General features: G+C 38.3%; 1 protein-coding gene and 1 long non-coding RNA gene across 6 annotated transcripts in view; one reads left to right on the top strand and one right to left on the bottom strand.

Moving 5' to 3' along the window:
- POSTN (periostin) overlaps positions 1-26,348 on the bottom strand; it is a 56,607-nt gene that overhangs the window by 18,106 nt on the left and 12,153 nt on the right. For all 5 annotated transcript variants that reach the window (XM_063294543.1, XM_063294546.1, XM_063294547.1 and 2 more), the window contains exons 7-15: positions 25,291-25,432; positions 21,500-21,712; positions 21,148-21,282; positions 16,873-17,021; positions 15,391-15,527; positions 8,666-8,796; positions 5,468-5,598; positions 5,114-5,216; positions 1,607-1,674 (exon numbers count right to left, since the gene is read on the bottom strand). In XM_063294543.1, coding sequence (XP_063150613.1) covers positions 1,607-1,674; positions 5,114-5,216; positions 5,468-5,598; positions 8,666-8,796; positions 15,391-15,527; positions 16,873-17,021; positions 21,148-21,282; positions 21,500-21,712; positions 25,291-25,432 — 1,209 coding nt within the window. The remainder of the gene's footprint in view (positions 1-1,606; positions 1,675-5,113; positions 5,217-5,467; positions 5,599-8,665; positions 8,797-15,390; positions 15,528-16,872; positions 17,022-21,147; positions 21,283-21,499; positions 21,713-25,290; positions 25,433-26,348) is intronic.
- LOC134491062 (uncharacterized) overlaps positions 1-26,348 on the top strand; it is a 55,467-nt gene that overhangs the window by 22,961 nt on the left and 6,158 nt on the right. Inside the window, exon 2 of the long non-coding RNA XR_010067275.1 lies at positions 1,498-1,552. This is a non-coding gene — a long non-coding RNA (uncharacterized LOC134491062). The remainder of the gene's footprint in view (positions 1-1,497; positions 1,553-26,348) is intronic.

Raw genomic sequence — 26,348 nt, 5'->3', positions numbered from 1 at the left:
TGAGTTGTTAGTGGCCATTCTTCCTTCTCAATGGAAGGGAAGGGGAGAAGCAAGCAAGCTTTAATGTTGTCTTAAGAGAAGAAGATCACTCAGCTGCAAGACATGATCTCAAGACTACAATCATTTGCACCTTCTTTCAGAGCTCTGTAAGCTCCAAGTGACTTCCATCTGAGGAGGTCTCATTGCTTTACAAAGTTGCATTGTGATCCTCAAGGAAGAAGCAGAAATAATTCTGAATATTAAGAAAGAGGAGAAAGGGACTCTTTTTTGACATGGAATTATTTAAGATCCTGTGTCAACCCACCCAAAAAAATCAATACACTTTTACTCATGAGTAAGTATATTTGTATTAATTAGGAGACTTATCTCTGAGTAAACATGCCTAGCATCAGAGTAATCATGGCTTGGGAAGTAAATGTCAATGATAATCATTTTATTCTGGAAATATAAAGTTTTACAGAATTTTTTTTTTAATTTTTGAGAGAAAAACTCCTCAAAACTGGTGCTTTTTCACACCAAGGAAGAAACAAATGTGTCAGATCCCTCTGATCAAAGGACTCACAGAACCCCTTATCGGAGCATCTGCCATCAATGGCGTAGACTCTTTGTCGCCAGATGGGAGGGGGTGTGAAGTTGGAGTGTGAAGTGTATTATTATGGCTACCCTTTCATGATGGTAGACATCAAGGACAATGGCTTGAGATACACCAGGAACATCACTGGGATGGAAGGGGGGGTGACGTACTTTCGTGGGAAAGGGAACCAGTTAGGGGAATGTAGTTTTAAAATCTAGGTTTGAGCGGGAACTCTCCATTTGCAGCTTTACCTCTGTACTATTCATTTTGCTTCATTAAAACAGTTAAAGGATCCCAGCCTCCTGACTGTTATTGTGTGAATGCTCGAATGAACAGGTGCTGACAAATGTGATGTTGAATATTGAGGAAGAGGGATGCTTTCTTGTTTTCTTTTCTTTTGATAGGACTATCACTCTCCCAGGAAATTACTGGTCCTGTGCAAAAAAGATCTTATCACAGCTGACTGTCCATTGGAGCATTAGAAGGACATGGGATAAAATCAGAAAGAATTCCCTGCATCCCCTAACCATGCCCCACATGTTCTGGAAAGTTCTGTTTCCCAGATGATGCTGAGTGGGAATGGAAAGGAAGCCAGGGAGTCCACAAATCATTGCCCTAAAATTGTTTGGTATTAAATCTGTAATGGCAGCAGCACCCCCCAACCTTATTGCTGAGGTACAACAAAGCTTGGCTGTGTGGGCAGCATAGTTTATGTTGACACACTTTTCTGCCAACTCAGGGACAGTAAGAATGAATGTTAACATAGCCCTGGGGAAGAGTAATTATATCAGACTTGGTGGAACTAATGGCCATCAAAATTATTGCAAAAGAATGTTTTGTGACAGAGAAATGATAGATATATTCCCTGGATGGTTAATTTGTCTCCACATCTAACTTAAGACTGAATTCCCTTTCACTCTTAGTGCATATGCATTTGGGGGCCCTAAATACCACTAAAAGGAAGAAATAAGACTACAGGTATGTATGTGATCTGCATTCATTCTATCTCAAAGCACAACCAAGTAACCATACCTTGATTTGAATGTACTTAATCAATTTTCTGAGAATTGCAAGGAGCTGATCATTTCCAACAGGCATATCTAAAACAAAATTTATTTGTTCATTTAGATAAATATAAAGCAATTGTAACTAGCAATCTGTCAAAAATAAAATCTGGTTTGGAGTCATTGTTAGCCAAAACATTTCTGGGAATCAGGCGTGTCTTATGGGTCAGTTTTCTGAGGATGGAATGATGGCAGAGAAGCAAGCCCTCTTCATTTCCACTATTGTCAATTGATGCAGTTATGTGTTTTGATCTGTCATATTCATTAAAATATTTGTACTGATTGCACACTAGGCATCTCTCTACTTGTTTTATTGTTTGATGTGACACAGTAATTAATGGACATTCTGGCCTCCCTGTAAACAGACAGGGTGCTCAGGAGTGATATTATCAATTTACTTTTTAATCTCACTGTTCACAGTGCAGTAAAAGGAGAGTCTCAGCAGAATTGCACTCCAGCCACTACACTTGAAAATCCCCCAGAACGTTCAGAAATTACAGGGGGAAAAGAGGAGTGGGATAAAGGTAGCTGAGCAATTTACACAAAACAGAGGAAGAAAGAGAGAAAAAGTAAAAACAGCAGGAAGGTAAAGGTAAAGGTTTCCCTTGACATTAAGTGCAGTCGTGTCTGACTCTAGGGGGTGGTGCTCATCTCCGTTTCAAAGCCGAAGAGCCAGCGTTTGTCTGTAGACACTTCCGTGGTCATGTGGCCGGCATGACTAAACGGAACGCCATTACCTGCCCGCCAAAGCGGTACCTATTATTTAAAGTATGTAAGGCAGCAAAAATTGTCAGAAATGCTTAACTGTTCAGTGTGTACAAAGCTATACTGCTGTATAACAATGTGGTAGAACTCTGAGTAATGCCTGGAATACTTAATAATTAATTACAGTATGCTTACAGTATGCTTATTTAGTTGTTTATTATAATCATAATTTAGGGATTCATAAAAGAAGGTGAGAGAAAGAAGAGGAAAAAATAAAGTAGTCCAAGGATATTGAGCTATCAGTCTGAGTCTGAAGTTAACTGCTGCAGTGATAAATTTAGCTGCCATGTGAGTGATGTCAATTTGAGTCTGAAAGGAGGTAGTGGGTATAGAAATCGTCTGTTATCCCCAGGAATCACAGTTAAAGGGGAGTTATAATGTTGTTTCAAAGATCCTTGTGGAAGTTACAGTAAAGGAGGACATGTTGGATTGTTTCAATTTCCCTGGAGTTACAGGGGGGATGCATGTTGGGGAACAGGGATGCCGGCATACCTGTCATACAGAAGCACTGATGGGAGCACATTGTGCCTAGCCCTAAAAAATCCTTTTCTCAACTTAGAGGAAGTGAGAGTGTGTAAGAAGTTTCCTGATTCCCAGGAACCTGTCTCAAATAGGATTCTAGAGCTCTGAGACAGTGAGCTAGCTTCAGGATGATGCTCTGTATCACTCAGTCTTTGCAGCACTAGCTTTTTGGCCTGAGCACAGTCCGTAGCTATCAAAGAGTCTGCAGGCGATCTAACGGTTCATAGTGTCTGTTCTACTAGCACTGTCCGTACTGAAATTGAATTATCAGACAGGACTAGCGGAAGCAGCCCGGTGGGAAAGGATCTAATCCTTAACCAATATGTCACAACTAGTTTCCATGCCCTAAATTCAATTTAAGGCATCCCATACTCAGGTCTGAGTACTGTGTTGGTGATACCCCAGGGTGCAGCAAGTAGGGACCTTAGAAATTTACAATTTGTCTTGTCTCTAAGGCATTCTTCTTCATGTGCAACCTGTGCTGCATAAAGTATTGGAGCTAAGAAAAAAGCTTAGATCAAATAGTTGAGAAAACTTCAGTGCTGCTGGTATCAGTTCACCTTCTTGGGAATAGGAAAATCTTTTCATGGCCATTATAGATTTTGATGCCGCGTGCATAATACAGGTAGTCCTTGCTTAACAACCACAATTGGGACTGGCAACTCCATCACTAAGCAATGCGGTCATTAAGTAGGACATCACATGATGGCAACTTGCAATTTTACTGCCAGCTTCTCCAATTGACTTTGCTTGTCGGAAGCTGGCTGTGAAGCATGCAAATGGTGATCATGTGACTGCAGGACACCATGACAGTTGTAAACACCCACTGGTTTTGAAGTGCCCAAATTTCAATCAAGTGAGCAGAGATGCTGCAATGGTTGTAAGTGCAAGGACCAGTTGTAAAGTTGCTTTTTCAGTGCCATCATAGCTTCAAATGGTCACTAAACAGGGCAGTTGTTAAGCAAGGACAACCAGAATGCTCACAATGGGTGTTCCAGGATCCCCGTCATGGAAGGTTACCGCCAGGGTACACCAAAGAGTGTACCCATTCGATTTTGTTCTGCTCAGTTATCCAGGCTTGCTGTTTTGGTTTTTTGGTTTTCATGATTTTAGATTCCTGGTAGTTTATAACCAGTCTGTTCTGAGTGCAGTAGTGAACCATGGTTCTTACCACTCGTTTGAGCCCAAAGGGTGTGGAAGAGATAATTGCATTGTCACTTGCGTAAAGTAATATGAACACCTTGTGACCCGCAACCTTTAGCACATGAAAGTCTGGGGAATCCAAGAGACCAACCATACCATTTATATTAAAATTAAACAAGGTGGGAGCTGAGATTAATATAGCAACGCAAGACCTGATGTTTGTGGAGTGGGGAAAAGTGAGGAACTATATTTCTGGAATATAATTATATATTTCAGCTTTCTAGTTCTGAAATATCTTTAGCACAACCAACCAACATAGCATAAAAATTTGTCAGCTGTAGATTTTTTTTCAGTCAACAGTGTTTTATATATTTTGGGCTTACAATAATTTCTGAACATAAGTGAGAACTATTTTGGAATGTGTTTTAAAAATAAAGTGCTTGTTCTCCCATTTTCAGTACAAGAAAGTGGGCAAAGAGTGAGCATCAGAGGCTGAACCATGTCCCCTCTCCTCCAGGACATTCACACATTTAAAATCTCAATTCAGGGAATCTTACTGTCAATATGTAGCACATTGCTGCCTGCAAACTTCCTATACTGACCATATGGACTGGACAGTATGTTTGAAGATTTATTATGATATCCCCGCTTTCTCAAATTTCCTATTCAGTTTAGTTGTCGTGGTAATAATAATGTGCAGAGTGAATGGTGGAATAGACTATTAGGCACTGCAGGACAATTGAGTAAGATCCCTTACTGGAAGTTGTTTCAAAGGCATAGATGCCACCCCAAGTCACCCTTTTTCCAACACCACTAAAAGTGCCAGCCATGGGTCCCTCCCACTCATCACTGTTTAACAATTGCCCACAAATACTATGTTTACCTCTCTATGATGATGTGAATGTGTAGAAAAAATCAGTATATCTCATAGCCAGTTGCTACAGAAACTAAGTTCTGATTACACTGCAAGCAGGGCAAGGGTCTAAATAGCATGAATGTATTCATGAATCTGCAGGATACAGAATCTGCAGGATACGTAGCTCACCTGCAGGATACAGAAGCTTGTCTATGACATGAATCACACCATTATTTGCCATGAGATCAGATTCTGTTGATTTCAGTTCATTTACCAGAAGAGTATCATTTACCTAAGCAATAATAATAATAATAAATTAAAATAAGAAAATAATCCACAATTAGTGAAGAAATATTTTCATCTCCAGTACAAAAGAAATTTGGGGATTTGGGTAAATTTAAAAAAAATGATAGAATTTTAATCAGCAGAAATGCATAGTTTTTGCAAGGGTACTCCCCATTGCTAGTTCGGATATGTAATGATCATTTCATTAACAATAAATAAAGGGTGATATTTTTTTTAAAAAAGAGCTACTCTACTTACCATTTTCAAGTATAGTTTGCCACCTTGGATAGTTTTAAGAATGTTAGTCACACCAGGTTCAATTCCACTTGCAATGAAAATTCCTCGTGTCAAATGATAAAGCAAAATATTCCTAAGAGCATTTTGGTCTTCTGGTGAAAAAATACAAAAGATATGAACACTGTTGGAATGATGGTTATCCTGCTTCAATGAACAAGTGCCAAAGGAACTCATTTTCCTTTAACCAACACACTCCTACACCCATACTCTGGTTCTTTAGGTCCCAAGTATATCAGACAAGACAAAGCAGTTTAGCAAAGAGATTTTATACACTGATAGAAATGAAAATATTATAAACAATAATAATATCTCCAATAAATCTTACAAGAGATTTTCAATTTGGGTTTGCATCTGTATTTTATATACCATGGGAGACTTGCAAGAATCCCTGCTCTGGACAAGTATAAACAGGAAGTAAAACAGGAAGTAATCCCTGCTCTGGACATTTTCCAACAACAAACAGGAAGTAAAACATGAATTTTAAAACAAAAATGAACTATTTGAACTAAATGTGCAACTTCCATGCAAATAAATCCTTTATTGAGTTCTAACTAATTGGATGTAGGAATGTTAAACTGCTCCTAAATGTGCTGCATGTGGTTTAATTCACAAGTGAGAATAAACCAAAAAGAACTCCTGTATCAGAAAGAATGAGGATCTCAAGTGTCATAGGATGACACAAGAATGGAAAATTAGGCAGGAAAAATGCTTATTTGAGTAATGTAGGATAATACTCCCATTTTAAAGATAAATCGTTTGGCAACAAAGTATTCTCCCTTTCAGATAAATACAGTACTTGTCCTGCCATTTCAGCAGTCTTCCAGATAACAAAGTAGATAACTCACGCACCAATGGACTCACTTGCTCTACAGTCACTACAGAGAAGAAAACATGAAGTAGATGTGTTTCAGCTAAACCATTAGTGAAATCCTTCAGTACCCTAAAATACAATTCATCTGATCCTGGAAATCTAAATTTATTCATAATAAATAGTTATTCCTTGACAATAACTCTTCTTCAATCCTGCCCATTTATTCTATTCTACATAGTTGCCCAGTGGAACTCATGTTACTCTTCTCATATAAGAGTAAACCAAAATAGGTGGGTAGAACTATTAGCACTTTTGCATTTTCACAGAATAGATAATGTACTTTCCTTCTTCCCTTTATTTTCAGTGTATCTGAAGAAGGGTTTTGTTGTTGTTCTTAGCTTTTTAACACCATCTCTACAGTATCTGTGTATTCTTTGGTGACCTGTCTCAATTTCTATCTCTTATATGTGTGCTTCAGATCTTCACTAAGCCATTTGGGCAGCTACTCTCGTTTCCTTTGTTGTCTTGTTCTTCTTTGGGAAATTATTTATGATTGCTATCACCTTTTTTAAGAATATAAGTCTATCTTAAACTTCTCCTGCCATGGAATCATATTATAATTGCTCTAAGTACTCAAAAAAACTCTTTGAAGTTCAATAGACATACATTTAGCTTCAGTTTTTCTTAAAATCAAGAACTCCAGACTGTCATGGTCACTTTTCCTCCAAGTTCACATTTTAACACTGACTATTAGTTAGTATCAGATCAAAGTCAGCCGATCTTCTTTTGCTTTTTTAAATTGCCTGAAAGAGAATGTTGTCAGCAGGACAGAAGGAATTTCCTGGAAGAACCAAGCTTTGGCAGCTTGTCTCCCAGTAAATGGTGGGGTAATTAAGATCCCCCATTATGATATATGGAAGTTGGAACTGAACCAAGATATGTTAATATCCCAGAAAAATATCAAAGGAAATGAACTCATAAATGAGAACACTGAAAAATGATAAGATTGCAACCGTAGATGGTATAACTGGAGAAGTGTTAACATGTGTGTGAGACAATTGCATTTGTGTCTAATAATTGGAAGAATGCCATTATTATTCCCTTACACAAAACAGAAGGTTCTGAATGCAAAAACTACAGAAGGATTACATTTTGGGAGATTCTTGATATTGATTGAAAGGATATAACAGGTGACAGTGGACATAATTTGGGAAATGCATGCCAGGCAAGTAGTGTGTAGACTAGGCTTTTGCTCCCCTGCAAAATATATGAAAATGAAGTTTACTGCCCCTTATTTATGGATAAATGTGTAAAGAATGTTTGTAGTAATGTTAGAGATGTATTGGTTGGGGATGTGAAGGTATGTGAATCTTTTTATGGAGAATATAAATATGCTGTTTTCTGACAACTCAAGTGATTTGCAGAGCCTAGGCCTTGCTAAAAGAGGAAAGAAGTGCAGTTTGTATTTTAAATGATTTTGCAGCAATTGTATCACTCTATGATCTACCGTTAGGTCTATGAGAAAATCTCACTAAAACCATTCATGAAAACAAGCAGACCATACAGTTATATCTCAAGGACTAGCCTGCTTCTGGGAATTAAGTACACTGGACTGTGGATTATAATCAAAGAATGTGGAAATCTGTACTTTGTATAATATTACTTATTCTGAAAGGGAACTGCATTTTGTGTGTGTGTGTATGTGTGTGAATATAGGTATGTATGTGCATACAAAGATTTTGTGACTTGAAGTCCATGTCTAATTTTGTGGGTCACATCTCACATTTGTGCATGAAATGGTCACTTAAGGGAGCAGGAGGCACAATATACATCTGTGAAATACAGCAATAAAAATATACGTGTAAGGTATCAGACACAAAACATAAACATGAATTCTATATAATCAAATAGTGCTGCCTTGTTTTTATATTTGGTTAATAATATCTGGCATTTATTTATGATCTTACATCTAGGCAACTTTTTCAACTATGGAAGTCACACTTTATTTTATTTGTGGGGAGGCTTCCCAAGGCTGCCGAACAGAAGACAGTCGCATTGGCTTTTGGCTGATTTAGATGAGGGGATTGGCCATTCTTTAAAAAAAGTCAAAGCTTAAAATACCTACTATTGGATTTATTTTATCAAAAAGAAGGAGAAAGGAAATAATTGCATTATTGGAAATTAGATTTTGCTGCTGAATTTTGGTGGCTTAAGATGTATAACCCATAAAACCATTTTAAAAAACTGAAATGACCAAGAGAAATAACTTTACAGTTCACCTAATGCAAAAGAAGAAATGAGACAGTTCATCCACAGGGAATGCCCTCATCTATCATCTTATAACTTACTTATCAGAGTCTCTTTCTCTTGTTCAGTCAAGCCTTTGAAAGCATCATTTGTTGGGACAAAGAAAGTCCAATCACCAGGTTGGGACAGTAACTCTTCTAAGCCTGCAGCTTCCACAAGACTGAGGAAAGTGCTGGGGATAAAAAAAATACACAATACAATCCCTCACTCAGCATTGCCATTTGGCAGAATATTAAAATGAAATTGTACATAGAAAGAAGAATGCCTTCCCAACATCAAACCCATTTTTATTGTATATCCAATTTCAACCATTTTTGTGGCAGTGGAGTTGTTGTAGTTTAGAAAAATACCATATCTGAGTAGGGTACCCTTAGTGACATGAGGTAATGTGCCAGTAGATTCCCTATTGAAAAAGAAGTGGAATTGTTGGCTCAGAACAAGATCTTTCCCATAACAAGTTATGTGTGTACAAAGATGAAAGCAGTCAAGTGCCTGACTCACAACATCTCAAGGAAGCAGAAGGCTAATAATCAAAATACAATTTAAAGAGTTGGAATAGCAATAATTTTGATAGAAACAAAAAGCATGAGTACATTCTGAGAAGAAAAGAAAATAGAATGGTTGACAGGGAAAAGAAAAATGTCAGAAAAGAGGATGTAATACAAGTAAAGAGTAGTTAAAGTGTGACTAAGTAGTGAGCAGAAGACTTTTTAAGGAATTTCCTGGGTAAGCTGTTCCTTTAATTCCTTTAATCTTTATCATCTTTCTTTGGAGAGCCAGTCTGGTCTAGTGGTTAAGGCAACAGGCTAGAAACCAGGAGTCTGAGAGTTCTAGTCCCGCCTTAGGCATGAAAGCCGGCTGGGTGACCTTGGGCCGGTCACTCCTTCTCAGCCCAACCCGGTGCAATGTAGACTAGCCTCCTCATGGTGCACCCCGGGCAACGTGACTTGTCACAGCTAAATAATCTACACATCTGGCTGCTGGACCTCACAAGGATTTCCCAGCAAGAAAAAGCAGCATGAACACTGAACTGCTATGCCATACAATTTAAAAAAAATCTTTCTTTTTATTATTAGTAGTAGTTTATTAATTAATTAGTCTTATGACCATATCAAAGAAAATAAAGGTAAAATACAGGATCTAATTCCAGGATAAAAGAGATAAAAGAAAATACAATAATAAAATACATATGTGGTAAATACAAAGAATCCGCTTTCAGATAAATACAAAGAATCAGCTTTCAGTATCATCACCTTGTCATGATACCCTGATTTGTTTGATATAACGGGTTCTTAGCTGTACTGCTTTGTCTATAAACTTGGCAGTTCTGCTCACAATGTATATGTTAGAGCCCAGGAGAAAATAGGACAATCTGTGATTCAGGTCCCACTAGGCTATTCTTTCAAGTATGGGTGTTACATATCTAAGCCTAAAAGGGGCATTGAGTTGACAGTCAAACAAAACATGAGCATTATCTTTGATGGCTGGGGCACCGCCTATACACGTCCTCTAATGATATGGCAAGTGATGGAAGTGCCCATATTTGGCCATGGAATCCAACAGCTCAACTCTTGATCTACAATAGGCCCTTGTTAAGAATTGCTTAAAACTCATTGACAGGTATTTTTTGAATTGGAAAATGGTTTTGTTCTTAGCCAGCCAATTTAAAGATCTGGGTTTTTGCCAATAACTCCATGTCTGTTTGGGCACTGATATCTAGGACTCTGTGTTTAAAATGTCCTTTGCCTGGGAGGCAGTTGAGAGTAAATATTGGGTGGAAAAGCCATGCTGTGAAATAACTTTGGTAAGTTGGCTTACCCAGGAGGTTCAGCTAAACATATTTTGGGTAGCCTATCAGGGTCCATTGAATGGATCCTCTGCCAATTGGTAAAACTCTGGAGTGGATACCTTTTTCTGCTCTGACTGCAGGGGCTGTTTTCTTGTCAGTCCCAGTATTCTTCTTTAAAAAATGGGTCTGGACTTGCTCAAGTGAGGCAGCTTTTGTAAGGCCCCACAATTCCACACTGTAGGTCGGCGTTGGGACTAAATACTTCCAATATGCGGGTCAAGGTACCTGGGTAATTATAATTAAATAGTTTATATAATCTTTTGGTACTTGTCTCAGCCCTCACTGAGCTTCTTTTAAAATGATTTGCCTATGACCCTGTGTTGGTAAAAGCCAATCCTAAATAAGTGAAAGAATTCACTTGTTCAATAGGCTCTCTGTTCAACTGCTAGTTATATTTCACACTTTTTTTTTTTTTGCTAAATACTATCACTTTAGATTTGGTTTTATTGATGTTTAAAGAATTGAGAACACATTTTGCAACAGACTTCTCAGGCCTATTTAAGAATGTATCATTAGAATGTATCATTGTCAGCATACAAAAGAATATTAATAAATTTATCATGGATCTTTGGCATATGGGTGTCTGAAGCGTATAGGAATCCTGGAATATCATTGAAATAGAGGTTTAAAATCATTGGGGCTAGAATACAACCCTGTCTAACACCTTTATAGGTAGGTATACTCTTAGTTAGAGAACCATTTACACCCATATGGACTTTCAAGTGGGTGTTTGAAAAGAGAGCCTTAACCAGGAATAAGAGTCTGCATTCCATGTTTAAGTTGACCAATTTCTTCTGCAGAACGTTTCTGTTTACGGAATCAAAAGCTGCCCTGAGGTTTATAAAAGTGGTAAAAAAATTATTGCCATTACATACTTGTTTTGTTATGAGATGGTATAAAATAAAACCATTGTCTATTGTGGAGTGCTCTAGTCTAAATTCAGCTTGTTCCTCCACTAAGATTTTTTTCCATTACCCAGTCTTCTATTTTGCTCAAAAGATGTTTGGCATACATTTTAGCCACAATTCCAATGAGGCATATGGGTCTATAACTTTTGGGGTCACCCTTATTTTCTTTTTTATATATGGGGACTATAATGCTGACTTCCCATCCAACTGGGATGCAACCTGTGTTGTTTATATGGAAGAACAGTCCTGCTAACAGTGGGGCCCAGCCATCAATATACTGTATGTCCTGAAGAGTTCCAAGGATAGAAAATCTTCTCCAGGCACCTTGTTAGATTTCAGAGCTTGAATAATAAATTTAATTTCTGATACTGACACTAGAGGTCAGGGGGAAGGTTTTCAAAGGCTAAAAGATAGCTTATGTAGGAGGCCCTGGTTAAAATTAGAAAATAAATTTGCATAAAAATCTTCCCAAACTTAAGCTGGAATAGGAATATCAAATTGAAATGTATGTTCCTTCAATAAACCAGATACAGTGTTCCAAAAGAAAATTGAGCTTGTCCCTTTTGCTGAAATTTCCAGTTCTGATGATATTTTAGCCATGTAGGAAGCTTTTTTAGAGTTTCTTATAATCACGCCTAATTTTTTACCATTATAGCATGGTTTCTTATGCTAGGGTGTCCCTGGGCCTGGCACATCGCTGTCCTCAGTAACTTTCTTGTATGGTATACTTACTTTCTTTTTATAAAATACCTATATCCAACTTTTAATTCTGCAATTAGAGTTAAAATGAAGGATAAATACTCATATCTATTAATATCTCTGCAATCAAGAATTCTATTCTGACTGGTCATTCTGAACACGGTAAGAGCCAGGTTTTCTAAAGTTTAGGAGACAAATCTAAATGAGCTCTGATAAATCCTACTCAGAAAGTGACGTCTATAAAAAAAAAGAGTTCTACAATAAGGTAAACATGTTGAGAATTCTGCTAGCAGTCCTTCCCTGGGGAGAAAGATGACACTTACACCAGGTTTCGTCTGTAACAGATACTCCACAGTTTGTGATCTTAGTACAATATTTGTCAAGTCACTGTAGGCACTGCAATATTCATTTATATTTATCATTTGCAATAACAGCCATAAGCACCTCCTCATCAGCTACTAAAATTAATATCCTTGCAATCAGCTAATCAGTCTTTCCTAAATAATTAAATTGTTGGGTTCTAATGGGATGTTTCAGACATACCAAGAGGGATTTAAATGTTTTTAATCCTTGTTTTTAATATTTGTGGATCCAATCCAGAGAAAAAACAGAACATCACAAGAACAGTATGTGGATATTAGTTTCTGTGTGTGCATCACATGCATGTGTGTATGTATCTGGCTATCTGTGAATTGTACTCTGAGTTGGTACTAAGCCCAAATACAGAATTGGGACTGAGGCAGAGCAGAGGGTACTAAACCACATAGTCCATAAAGCTCCACCCTGCTGCAAATGACACTATAGTGCATACATGAAGGGAAACTTAAACTATTTTAACAGAGGGGGGAACTTAAACAATTTGGCACTTGCTGTATTTGGTGTGGAGGCAAAGAAGAAGTAATGGAGGGAGAATTAGAGAGTGAATGATTGGCAAGTCTGTCCTCAAATCACACTCAGTGAGACCACTGTTGACTGCCTCATTTTGACCTTTTGAATGGGCATGAGATAATGTGGATAGGACCAAATGGTGAGATTAAGGAGAATCAGGATAAGATGGGTCATACTGCAGAGACATTGGATCAGTGGGAATGAGTGGAAAGCTAAACAAAAAAAAGCTAAAAACTGCCCAGAGTCCCCTGATGGGAGGAGATGGGCGGGGACAAATGAGATAAATAATAAAATAAAATAAAATAAAATAAAATAAAATAAAATAAAATAAAATAAAATAAAATAAAATAAAATAAAATAAAAGTGATATACCTGCAGCACTCAAATTATTTGAAGCCAAGCTAATAGCACTATTTCTTTATGGTTTCACAGCTGGGCCCCTTCTCCAATTTTGCACCATTAGAACTTGTACAATCCAATCTAAGATCAGCCCTTCAAGTCCCAAAATATGTCTCTAATGCCACCCCGTGACTAGAGACTGGCCTCATGAAAGTGGAAGCTAGGGTGTGGGTAACCATACTCAACCAGCAGCTCAGACTTTCTTTCCCCTTAGCCTTGCCCCATTAACTATGAGGGATGACTTTCAGCCCATATGGAAACAGGCAGTGGCAACTAAAATCTCATCCCTGGGCTTCTCTCCAGGTCTTCTAATCATCATAGGATATAATCAGGCCAAAGTACTCATTAAACAGCATATAGCAGACACAGAGCACCAGCTAGATCTAGCCAGGACCCCATTCTTTATTGCCAGTGAATCCAACAGGTACTCTGCTTCCTCTATGGCATACTTAAGTAAACTCGAAGTACCTAAATACCGGAGGGCCTTTACTCTGGTGGAATGTCATGGCCTCTCCTCAGCTGTTCTTGAAGGCCAATACAGGAAGATTCCTTACCCAGAGAAACAATGCCCCTGTGACTCTGGTCACACAGAAACAACAGAGTATGTACTCCTTCCAGTACCTATACTATAGAAACATTCACTAGCCTCATCTTACCATTACTGCAAAAATACCCAGGGTGCACAGGACTATTCTACATCTCCCTGCTTTCAGATACCAACCCCACTACAACATGCAGTGTTGTCAGGTTCTGCACAGCAGCACTTAAAAGTCATTGGATAATGTCCTGTGACTTAATGAGCATCTAGTTTGCCATACTAGAGTGCTCTGTAATTTGATAGATTAAGTCTTCTACATACTAACCTTGGTCTATTACCATAATAAAGATTTGATTTGATTTGATTTGATTTAACTAAGGAAAATGGCCGCACCAAGAACAAAATGTTGTTTTCTTCAACCATCTTCTGGAGCTATAACAAAATTGGGCTGGCCTATTCCTGAACCAGTCCAGGATTATATGGACCCTCCGAACAGTCACTCATGCCCTAGTCATGTCCTGCATAGACTTCTGCAATGCACTCTAAATGGGGCTACCCTTGAAGAGTATCTGGAAGCTACAGCTGGTACAGAATGTGGCTGCCCGAGCAATCTTAGGAGCCCCAAGGAGGGCACATATAACACCATTGCTGCACAAGCTGTATTGGGTGCCAGTTTGCTTCTGGGTCCAATTCAAGGTGTTGGTTATCACCTTTAAAGCCCTACATGGCATGGGGCCAGGCTACCTGAGGAACCGCCTCACCCCCGCTACATCGACCCGTCCCACCCGGTCAGGCAGAGAGGGCATGTTATGGACCCTGTCCATGAGAGATTGCCGATTGGCAGGGTCCAGGAGGAGGGCCTTCTCTGCCATGGCCCCCGCCCTTTGGAATAATTTACCCCAGAGGTGAGGCAGGCCCCCACTCTCCTGGCCTTCAGAAAGGGAGTTAAGACCTGGCTATGCTACCTCCCTTGGGGCAATGTGGAGACAGTTGATTGTGGAGGTGGCTGGTACTATGATGCGGCCCCGGTAAATCATTAAGACTCTCTTGGACTTCGTATTTTATACTTTACATTTTATATTGTTGTATTTATTCATATTTATATTTTATAACGAACTCTAATCCTTTTATTTATTGTAAACTGCCCAGAGTCGTTACATGAGATGGGCGGTGGAGAAATCTAATAGATAGATAGATAGATAGATAGATAGATAGATAGATAGATAGATAGATAGATAGATTGATTGATTGATTTCTGGAACAATACATAATGCTTGTGCTTATATAGTAATATCTACTGATTTATTTAATTATACTTAAGTAATTTTAAAATATAGTACCTGATATGTGAAAGGATGCTATTTAAATGTGTGGCCATAAAATAGAAATGTATTTGTAATATGTAAATATGAAAGGTATTATTGTTTTCATAGTTGTGTCCCATATTTCTTGATATCTCCTAATAGTTAAAAAGTCTTGGTATACCTGAATCGTTTGTCAGATTGCAATACTTCATGCAGAGTTCTTTCTGCTGGTTTGATTATTTGCCTGAAAATGTGAATAAATCCATTCCTTCCCTCTTTGCTTCCTCGAATCATGCATGAGTTCTCAATACACACAGCCTAGGAATACAAAAGGCAAACAGCATATGAGATAAATCTCATTGGAAAGCACATAAACACATTTTGTATGGAAATATTTCATGTGGTGTAAAATATTATCCATCTACAGTTGTTCTTGTGCAAGCAATCTGATAAAATAAACATAACATTTTCTTTGATGGCTGAACAAAAGGCACCATGAAAATGACATCATAGCAATTTGAGTAACTTTTTCCTGAATGGGCAAAAAATGGTTATCCAGGGCCAAGCATAAGAACCTTAATGTGTAAACAGTTATAAGATGTATCTAAATAACTTTCAAACTCCATAGAAACAAAATCCTTAGACTCCTGCTAGGGCTATTGAATCCAGAATCATAAACAATACATTTATTATTTTAGAAGACTTTTAAAAAGATACTCTGTCTTCATGCAGCCTTTCCATCATACTGCTGAAGTGATGGGAAACAACATGGTAAAATTTCCTCTTTGGTACAATAAAGGTACACTGTATAGACAACTTTCAAAATCTGTGCTAACATCTGATTGCTGGCATGAATCCTTGGTCTCTGAACTTGAAACATTTTTATTGATACACCTAACACAAGCCCTGGTTAGCCTGACACTTCTCATTCTAGAAATCACTTTTTCTCAGCTGCTGTTAATCTTTCAAATGAAACTAATTTCCAAGAAAATAACTGAATAATTCAACATACTGTACTGTCAATGCATATATTACATAGTATACTTCTGTCCCCAGAGTTACATTCTTTCAAGAATTTCTTCTCTGCAAAATTCACCTTCAGATAACAAAAAAAGCACATTTTGTCCTGATTTTCTTGGACCAGATCCTGCTCATACTGAAATCAATGCCCATCCAAAGACCCAAGTAGAACAAGGACATCAATTGAGCAGAACATGATACTGAGTTTGGATACTGGATTTAGCTGATAAAATCCCATCTTTAATCAATGCACCAATATTCTACTTTTATTTCCAAAGTTGGAAAATTGTTCCAATTATACATATCAGAAAATGTATTCCAAACAGAAAAATGGTCAACTCCAGCATTTGCATCTACTTACTGCACAGCATGCTTAAACATAAAGTTGCTGGAAGCAGCAGTTTCAAGTAGATCAGACTGAAATCTGGTACCCAGTCAGATCCATTATTTTACCGATCAGTCCTGTCTGTGTTTACTCATGTTCCCTGTATGTCCAAAGGATTTACTCTCATCAATCAGTGTACAGCCTCAATCTTTTTAATGGGCCATATGGAGTAACCTTCAACAAAGCATGGCTACAGAGATAAAGTTTTACCATCTTTTACTATAACAAGTTTTTTTTCAAATCTTTAATGTTACTTACTGTTCGATACACAAATACTCTTAGCTTCTTTCCTCCCAGTGATTCCAAGAACTGTCCATTGTAGAGGTCACTCAAGCCAACTTTCACTTTCAAAATGTGATTCTGCAGAATCAGTTTAAGGATTCTCTGATCCATATTTAAAGTATCATCTAACAATTTTGAAAGACCACATAAAGTCTTCATTAAGTTTGTTTCATAGAATTTGCTGTACTAAATGCATTACATTAATTTTAAATGCAGTGAAAATGCTCCCTAAACATACTCATAATTTTGGGCTCAGCTTTTCACATCAATTTTAACATGCCATCATTTTATACTAGTTGTATGTACATGATCACCAAATGACTTCATAGAATCACAGAAGAGGTAATTTACATCACTGAAATTTACATCACTCAGTGCAATCCAAATTAAATCATCCACCATAGATGGCCATCCAGTCTCCGCTTGAAATACTCAGTGCGCAGGAAATCTTCTCTAACATTTAAATCATCAGACTTATACAGAAATGTTAGAATGTTCATATGACATTTGACAACCCAGTCAGCTTCATCAGCCAAAATCTAACAAAGCCTGCCTCCCTTCCCTTCACCTTCCTCCTTCCCTCCCTTCCACAAGCCTTGACCATGAAGGGATGCAAAACACTCTGAGAAAAAGCCATTTTAAGTTCAAACTAATGTTTCAAGTGTTCTAAGTCTGAAAAAAAACACATGTGCCTTGACAGTTCTGTTCTGTGTTTGGCACGTTTTGAGCGTGGGCACAGTTTGAGAGATCTGGAATAGTACTGGGATTAGACTGTTGTTGTAATTTGACTAGTTTTTTTGTTGTTGTTTTGTTTTCCCAGTTTAACCAATTGAGCCACAGGGACTGATTGTGCTATTGTCTTAGACTAGGGATGAAGCATCAGCAACCAGTTTTTTAAGCTCATAGTGGATTTTTTTCTCTCCTCTTGCAGACTGAGACCTGAGACTGTTGTGATTTACCAGTTGCAACTGGACTGCTTGCTACTACTGCTGGAACTTCATGGATGAGTACTGGCTGTCTACCTCAGGCAACTACTAATTTTAGTAGCAGTCTTTTCATGGGCACCAGCTGAAGTAATACATTGTAAGGACTGGGAGGGGGAGGAGGAGGAGAGTCCATCTTCTATTTTTCAATTCATTCTCCTTTGAAGTTCAAAGGACATTTCTCCTTGTTCCAGGTAATTCTTTGGCCCCTAAAAAGGTTTGCTTGTTTCAGGGAAATTAATTCTTCAGTTAGACGGTGTGTGCTCTAGTATTCATACAGTACTTGTTGAAAACATGTGGTGTTCTTTTTTCCTTTTCCAGAATAAACATATCCATGCCTCTAACTGTTCCTCCTAACATTTTCCTTCCAGACCCCTTATCTTCAGGACACACTGCAGCATTGCTCAGAACTGGATGCAATGTGCTAAGTGCAGTCTTAGAAGAAACTAAATGATTTCCGTTTCTCTTTCTTAAACCCCAAGATGACACGATCACTTTCCCCAAAGTTCTCACTACCATTTACCTCTTGAACCACTTCTTGTATATTAATTCGGATTAGATCTAGGACAGCCAGTCCCCTTGTCTTTTCTTCAACCAGTCAGCAAAAAGGATTGTGTCCTACAGTGATGCCAAGAGGTTATAATAATCTGTTGTCTCAGAGATGTTTTTGATACACAGGAGAGTTATTCTTTTCATAGATTGTGATGGTTGCATTGTGATAGTTTGTGTAGCTAAGCACTTTTTAAATGAAATTTTATGGGCATGGAAATTTTATTGCATTGGAAGGTTTATATGGGGTAATCTGTTTCTTCTTTCTGGAGTTTTGGAGTTTTTTTGGCAAAAAAACTTACTGCAGTTTTTTTGCCTGTCAGATTAATGTTCTTACACAGCTCCTCTTGTGGACAGTTGGATTGTTGCTTTGGTAGTGAAGCACTTGATTAGTGTGGGCTGTTTTTCAATATACTTGAGTTAGTCATATGCCATTGTTTCCTCTGCTGATGATCCCTCCAAAACATCTCTGCTCCCTCTAAAACATGTTAAGCAAACCCAAAGACTCAGTAACCAAAGAAGAAATTTTTTTAAAGAAGCAGGATACAAAAGTATTGATGCCTTTGAAATTTGGTGTTGGAGAAGACTCCTGAGAATATTGTGGACAGCCAAGAAAATAAACCAATGAATTATTGAACAAATGAACCCAGAGTTCTCACTTGAGGCACAAATGACCAGGTTCAAATTATCCTACTTCGAACACATTATGCGAAGACCCAGCTCTCTGGAAAAGGCTGGGAAAGTTGGAAGGAAAAAGGAGAAGAGGATGACCAACTGCAAGGTGATGGACTCAGTTACAGAGGCGATGAGTGCACCATTGGGAGACTTGAAAGAACAGGTTAGGGATAGATTGTCTTGGAGAAAATCTATGTGGTCACTAGCAGTTGAAAACGACTTGATGGCACATAATCAATCTAGCTGTGGCATTTCTTTCCACATGAACCGATAGAAAGGGATATTTGTCAATGGGCTTAAAGAGTCTTGAAAATCTTTCTGTCACATCCTAAATGTGTGCTCCAGGAAGGCAGCACACTACTTTTGTTTGGCTTTCTAATCAACAGATTGTTGTTTCATCCTCTCTCAGTAGGGAGTCTCCCATAACATCAAGGTAGAAGCTTTTCAAGAGAGAGATAAGAATTCTTTTCTTTGCAGAACTTCAAGTTGTTTTCCTTGTTTTTTTATGTTTGTAGCAGCATTCTTCAGCCAGGGATCAGAAATACCATCAATCCTAAAGCCTTGGAATCTACTCTGAAACATGAGAGTTCATCTTGACAGGCATGGGCCTTTAAGGCTCATGCTTCCATCTCTTCATTTCCTCCCCTTGGCCTTCTTCTGTCCTCTGGGAGTCTTGTTGAAGCTGTTGTCCCTCCATAAGCACTTCCTGTGTTTGACTGAAGATATCCCCATCTTTCCTGATCAGTTGGGGCACGAATAATTTTGCCTCTAGATCTTTTATCCATCTCTTCCGAGAGGTCAACCAGCCTGCATCTACAGCACGTATGATTCTTGCCTCCAGGGAGGTAAACAAACATATCCCCTGAAGATCATGAGAGCATTCCCCTCCATCTCCATGCTTATCTAACAAACAGCAGGCAACAAAAAGTGGCTGCCCCTTGTCAAACTTCTGTTTGCACTTTTGTTGTTGTTTGCTGAGTAAGTCTGGGGAGGTAGCCTCCTTCCTTACATGTCCTCTGAAGTTGCCTCAGCTAAAGCAGCAAGCAACACTCTAATCACACACAGTGGGCAATTAGCAGCAAGTGCCAGCCCAAAGCAAAAATAGCAGAACTCAGTCATCAGTTAGCAATAGTCAGGGAATAGCTAGTTTCTTCACCTCCTTGGTTCTTCAGCTCTCTTCCTCCTCCCCTCTCTTTTTTGCCTTCAGTTGAGCTCAAACTTCTGTTTGCTCTCCCTGTTCTCTCTTAGTGGAAGGAAGACACACTGAGGATTGCTTCAGGGACACAATGCACTGTTAGCAAAAGCAGTGCCAGGTCATGATTCTCACAAGAAATAATCCAAACCCACAATTTCCAGCTTGTCCTTTAAAGATGTTGGGCAGAAAATGGTCCATGAAGCAGACAGGTTGTAAAAAGGCAAGTAGAGGCAAAACTATTGCTTGAACTCACTAAGTAGGTTAGGTGGCTGTTCATGCTGACTGCTACTTAACCTACCTAACCACTGAACACAGACAACGCAAGATGTTCCAAAGGAAAATTATTATGCTTTCACTGTTAACTAGTTACTTGTACTTTCATATGGGCTGCTTAAAGTTTGGATGTCTGTTGCTTTATACAATGACTCCAGAAAGTATAGAGACAAGTATAGAGATAACACCTCAGTTCAACTGTGTTTGCATGCATGAACATGTCTGTGTGTGTGTATGAAGGAAGGATACTTTTTCACATCTCCCATATTAATGTAAGTGAACTACTACCCTGCTTCTTCTAGAAGCTGCAAAGACATGCTCCTATTGAAATTTGGATGGGCAACTTGTTGGTATCCTAGCCCTGGGAGCTGATTTTTTTTTCTTTTAGTCAAGATCCTCACTCTGATGCCGTGATATCAATGGCTGATAACTATAATGTCAAAAGAGCAAGGGAAGTAGAAAACAGTAGATAGAAATATTAAAAATTGACCCCTGATTGCAAATCGTGACAAAAAACAAGAGCCTTAATAATTCTGTCTTTAAAACCCTTACACAGCTTTAATATGGCCCACCTACCAGAAAAAGCCCCATTCAATGGAGCTAGCAGGGTGTACTCTTCTTCTGGCCGTAGAGATGCAGCCAAGCCAAGCTGAGCCACCAAGTCTTTGAAGGTAGCTTGCTGGGGGCCAGCAAGTTCAATAACTTGTTTAGCTGAAATTGAAAATGAAATGGTTAATAGAGGTTTGATTTGCTTCAAAATTCTCACTTCATAGATAAATATTTCATACAGAATTTAAAATTATATTTATCAATTTGGGCTGTACATCATGTCTCTCTTTAATTGAGAGAAAAATTAGATCAGCTGTTGGTCCAGTCTGGTCATCAATAATATGAAAAAAAGATGAGAATTTACTCCTGCTTCACTCACCAGAGTCAGGAATAAGCACTTGATCTATGAGATGAATGACACCATTACTTGTCACAATGTCTTTTCGGTTTACCATTTTGACTCCATTGATTGTCAAGCTTTCACCATCACAGCCAATTTCAATTGTATTGCCTTCCAAGGTCTCAAATACAGCCCCACCCGTGATGGCTTCAGAACACTGAAGCGTATTCAAAATATGGAACTTCATCAGAGCTGAACAGGGAAGAGAACAAAAAGATCCATGTGCTCCAATGAAAAACAAGGTATCATGACTGAAGTACTGCAGTAATTTGACTGTCGTCCCCTCAATTTAATACCATAAAAACACTAAGTTAAGCAGAGACTCAGTGATTAGTCAAAAGTCAAGTAGCAAACATGGGTCATCTGAGTCCATCATCTTAACACATTCATAAAAATGCATAGTTGTGACACTTCCATCCAATTCCTGTTTACTTGGAAGTATATTTCAGAATGTTCAGCCTACTGTTCTACTTGCAGCTCTGATAATTAATGCATTTCCACATTCCTTCTGGCTGCTTAATCTCAAGAAGAAGAGTTGTGTTTGACATTTGGCTCTCCTGGGCTTCTACTAGAGATAGAAAAAATTAGGTTATAGATTAGGTTTTCTGGCTTAGAGGTACCCATCATAATCAGTATAAATTTAGTTCCAATTGACGATAGCTCTCCAATTTGTAGATTTTCAAAACAATTCAGTTGTTCTAACTGCAGCAAACCAAAACCATAAAGCAAAATTAAGAACAATACATGAAAGTAATCCATAGCTACAAAGTCTGTGACTTATCTATAGCATCGGCTCACTGAAATCAACCCCCCAAATTCCAGCTGATCTGAAAGTTTTTTTTTCCACATCTTGGAAGGAACATGATTTGCATGTTTGTCTCCCATTAGTTGTTCTAAGTTGGGAAACTAGCTCATATCATACCTCCTTTCCCCCAGAATGTGGATTTCATCTGAAGGCTTTTTAGTTAGATTAACACAGAGGTTCAGTGAGCTGGGTTCCCTTTTGGTTGTGGACAGCTTGTATCCCCAACAGATAGCTGAGAGATAGCTAGTCTAAGGAACTTACCTGAGTAGGGAAGCCTATGCCAGGATTTCAAAAACAACAACAAGAAGATTATTCCCCTTCAAGAAGTAATGGGAACCAACATCTATTTAAAAACTCAACTCAACTCAACTAAAAAGTCTCTTCTCACATAAGTGCAAGTGCCTGTGACTGAATAAGGAGACTTGACTCTTCACTCTAATTCTTTTTTTCCATAATATCTATCTATCTATCTATGTAATATCAATCTGTGGGTAGAACACTGGGCTTAATGGGTACACCTTGTTTCAAAGGAACAGGCAACACAAGAGAGGAGATGGTATAACGTTATATATTAGGAATGAACTTACCTGTACAAAGGTGCACTGTATTGATGATAACACAAGTGCTAAAAGTGTCTGGATTACAATAAAGGCAAGCTAACAGAAGAGATATCTTGCTATGAGTGTGCTACAGACTATCCAACCAGTCAGAAGAGATAGATGAAGATTTATTAAAGCAGATAACCAAAGCCCTACAAAATGAAAACCATGAAGTGGTTGTGATGGGAGATTTGAACCACCCAGACATCTGTTAGAAGACAAATTCTACCAAAGGCAAGATGTCAGATAAATTCTTGATAGATTGGTAATATTCTCCCTTTCAAAAGTTGGAGGTGGGCACTAGGAGATCTGTAAACTTGGAGTTCATCCTTACTAACTGGGGGGAGTTGTTAGAAGATATTACAGTGTTGGGAACCACTTTCAATAAAGAGGTTATTTAAAAAAAAAACAGTCAGACTCAAGTCATGGATTTTAGAAAGACCAGTGTTAATATAGAGAAAATAGTAAGGAACTTGCCATGGGAAAAAGCCTTAAAGGCAAAGATGTTGTAGCTAACTGGATTTCTGGAAAGGGATATTAAGGATAGCAGAATCTCAAACAACACCAGTGAGAAAGAAAACTAGGAGACATCCGAAGGAGCCAATGTGGTTAAACAGGCAGCTCATGAAGGAACTAAAACTGCAGAAGGAAGATGGACTAACACCCAAGAGAATCTACCCAGCTTCAGCTTGGAAATGTAGAAATGAGGTAAGGAAGACAAAGATGAAAAATAAGCTATGGCTAGCAAGAGAGGCAAAAATCAAGCAAGAATGGTTTCTTTAGATATATCAGTAGCAAGGAGAAGGCAGGGTAGTTGGTGGACTTACTGCTTACTCCAAATGGAGACATCTTAATAGATGGTCAACAGGAAGCAGACAAACTCAGCTCCTATTTTGCCTTTGTTTTTCAAAGCCAGTTTGGTGTAGTGGTTAAGGCATTAGGCTAGAGTCTGGGAGACTGTGAGTTCAAGTCCCACCTTAGGCATGAAGCCAGCTGAGTGACTTTGGGCCAGTCCCTCTCTCTCAGCCCTAGGAAGAAGGCAATGGCAAACCACTTCCAAAAAACCTTGCCGGGAAAACTGCAAGTTGTCTAGGCAGTTGCCAGGAGTCAAAAACTGACTCAAAGGCACAAATACTTAATTACCTTACATCCACAGAAAATTATGATGTGATAGATTAGGAATGAACATAATAGGGAAGGTACAAGTCAGTAAGGATGCAGTAAACTAATCTGAACACCTCAAGTTCCCAGGTCATGGTGAAATATACTGTAGAATACCAAAAGAACTGGTGGAAGAGCTGGCAGGATCTCTGTCAATTGTCTCTGAGGAGTCCTGGAGAACTGGGGAAGTGCCAGAAGACTGGAGAAGAACAAAAATGGTTCCCCTCTTCAAGAAAGGGAAAAAAAGGATCCCGGTAATTAACAAGTGAGCCTAACATGATGAAAGAATAAGATTGCAATCTGGCAGTTTGGAAAACTGGACTGAGTGCAGCAGAATGCCCTTCAACAAAATGTCCTTCAATTTAGGGAGGAAACACAGGACACACATATCAGATGGGGGATACATGTCTACATCAGAATGGAACTTGAGTGTAATTGGCAAGTTAAACATGAGCAACTCTTGAAGGCTAATGCAGTCTGAAAATGCATTAGAAGCAGCACGATATCTAAGTTGTGTGAAGTCCTTATTCCCCTCTATTCTGCACTGATGAGATCACTCCTGGAATACTGTGTATGATTCTGTGCAAAACATTTCCAGAATTATATAGCCAGGTTGACAAGTTCAAAGGAAGATGGCAAATGTAATACAGGTTTTGTACGAGGATGAGGAAATTTAGACTTAGGGATACAAGATGCATAAAGGGAAGCTACAGTGAACATGGTTAGGAATTATTTTCCCTTGCCACAAAAAAATCAGGACTAAAAATAATGGAGATATGATCCAGCTACCTACAATTCATTTAAATAAAAGGAAAAACTTCTCGACAGTAAGATCTGTATAACAATTTTCCTAAGAAAGCTTGTGGCCTTGCCATCAGTGGAGGTGTTTTAGATGAGGCTGGATAGCCACATCTCTAGGATGGTTTAACTGGTTTTCCTGCATATTACAAAAGTTGGATTAGATTACCCTTGTGGTCACTTCCAACTCCAGAATTCTATGTTTCTATGATCTGATTCCAGTATAAAATGTATCCAAAACAACTAAATAAGGAGGTTTGGGTATTCTGATTTATGGCAAATGCTTTGGTATTAGCCATAGCTACTAATGAAATATGCATTGTGTAATAGGTATGATATGTGTTTCAGCATTGTATTTTTATTCTCCCTAACTTATCAAGTAGTTTTGAGTAAAGTTACTGAAATACCTTCAGAAGCCACCTTGTCTCCCATTATTCTTTCCAGGATTCCACGTGGAAGTTTCTCAAAAGCTTCATTAGTAGGTGCAAAGAGTGTATAATGCCCAGGCTTCCCTAAAGTTTCCATTACATCTGATGTAAAGGCAGCAGCCTATGAGAGAAAAGAGAATAAGGAATCTTTTAAACTGTTATGCAAATACTATAATGCACTTTTAAATATTGCCAACTTTCTTTGGAATCATACCAAAAATACATGGTAACTGTGTTGAAGAATTTCCTTAGAATAATAAAATATAATACATACATATTGCAAGATGATGTACCTATGTATTTATATACATGCACATTGCAGTCCTATGCATATTTACTCAAAATAATTCCTGCTGAATTGTAATAGATTTACCTTTGGGTAGACCTGAGTAGGATTACACTGTACATATATATATATAAGTAGGAAAAGAAATGGGTAAGGGAGCTTCTTCCTCCATATGTGCACATCAGCATTCCACAAAGCAGCCAAATGCTTTGTTGTATTGTGTGAAATGAACATATTTCTCTGCTAGCTGATACTGTTGGAAGTGATACCTTCTGATGTCTCCTGCATTATCAGCTGGAAATTTGCAAGGTTCCTGCTTGTGCTAGTTAGAGTTTTCAAACCTACATCTCTTTTCTTTTTTCATTTGCAAATAAATTAGATTAGCTGAATAGTTTGAATTAGCTTTCAAAAAGCCTATGTAAAGAAAATATGTAGGGACAGGGTCTGTCATATTTGGGGTGTAAAAATCCAAAGGACCACTAGATGGTAGAAAATAGGTTGCTTCTGATATCATCTGGACTTGCAGGCTGCATATGATAAACCCAAGGGAGGCAAAGTAGGCTTTCCAGTTATATTTCATAGACAAATAAGTAGGAGAATTTAAGAACAAAATATTAGCCTCTAGGAGGGGTCCCTCAAGTTCTTTTTTGTAGAGAGAGAAGAGACTTGGAAAGCCAATAAAAACTGTTTTAAAAAAAAGAGAGGAAAAAATGAACAGGAAGAAAAAAAAGAAAAAAAAGAAAAAATGGTG

This window comes from Candoia aspera, chromosome 2 (assembly GCF_035149785.1).
Source record: "Candoia aspera isolate rCanAsp1 chromosome 2, rCanAsp1.hap2, whole genome shotgun sequence".
Classification (NCBI taxonomy): domain Eukaryota; kingdom Metazoa; phylum Chordata; class Lepidosauria; order Squamata; family Boidae; genus Candoia; species Candoia aspera.
The sequence above is the reverse complement of the archived record's forward strand: the minus strand, read 5'-3'. Positions and strand labels throughout refer to the sequence as shown.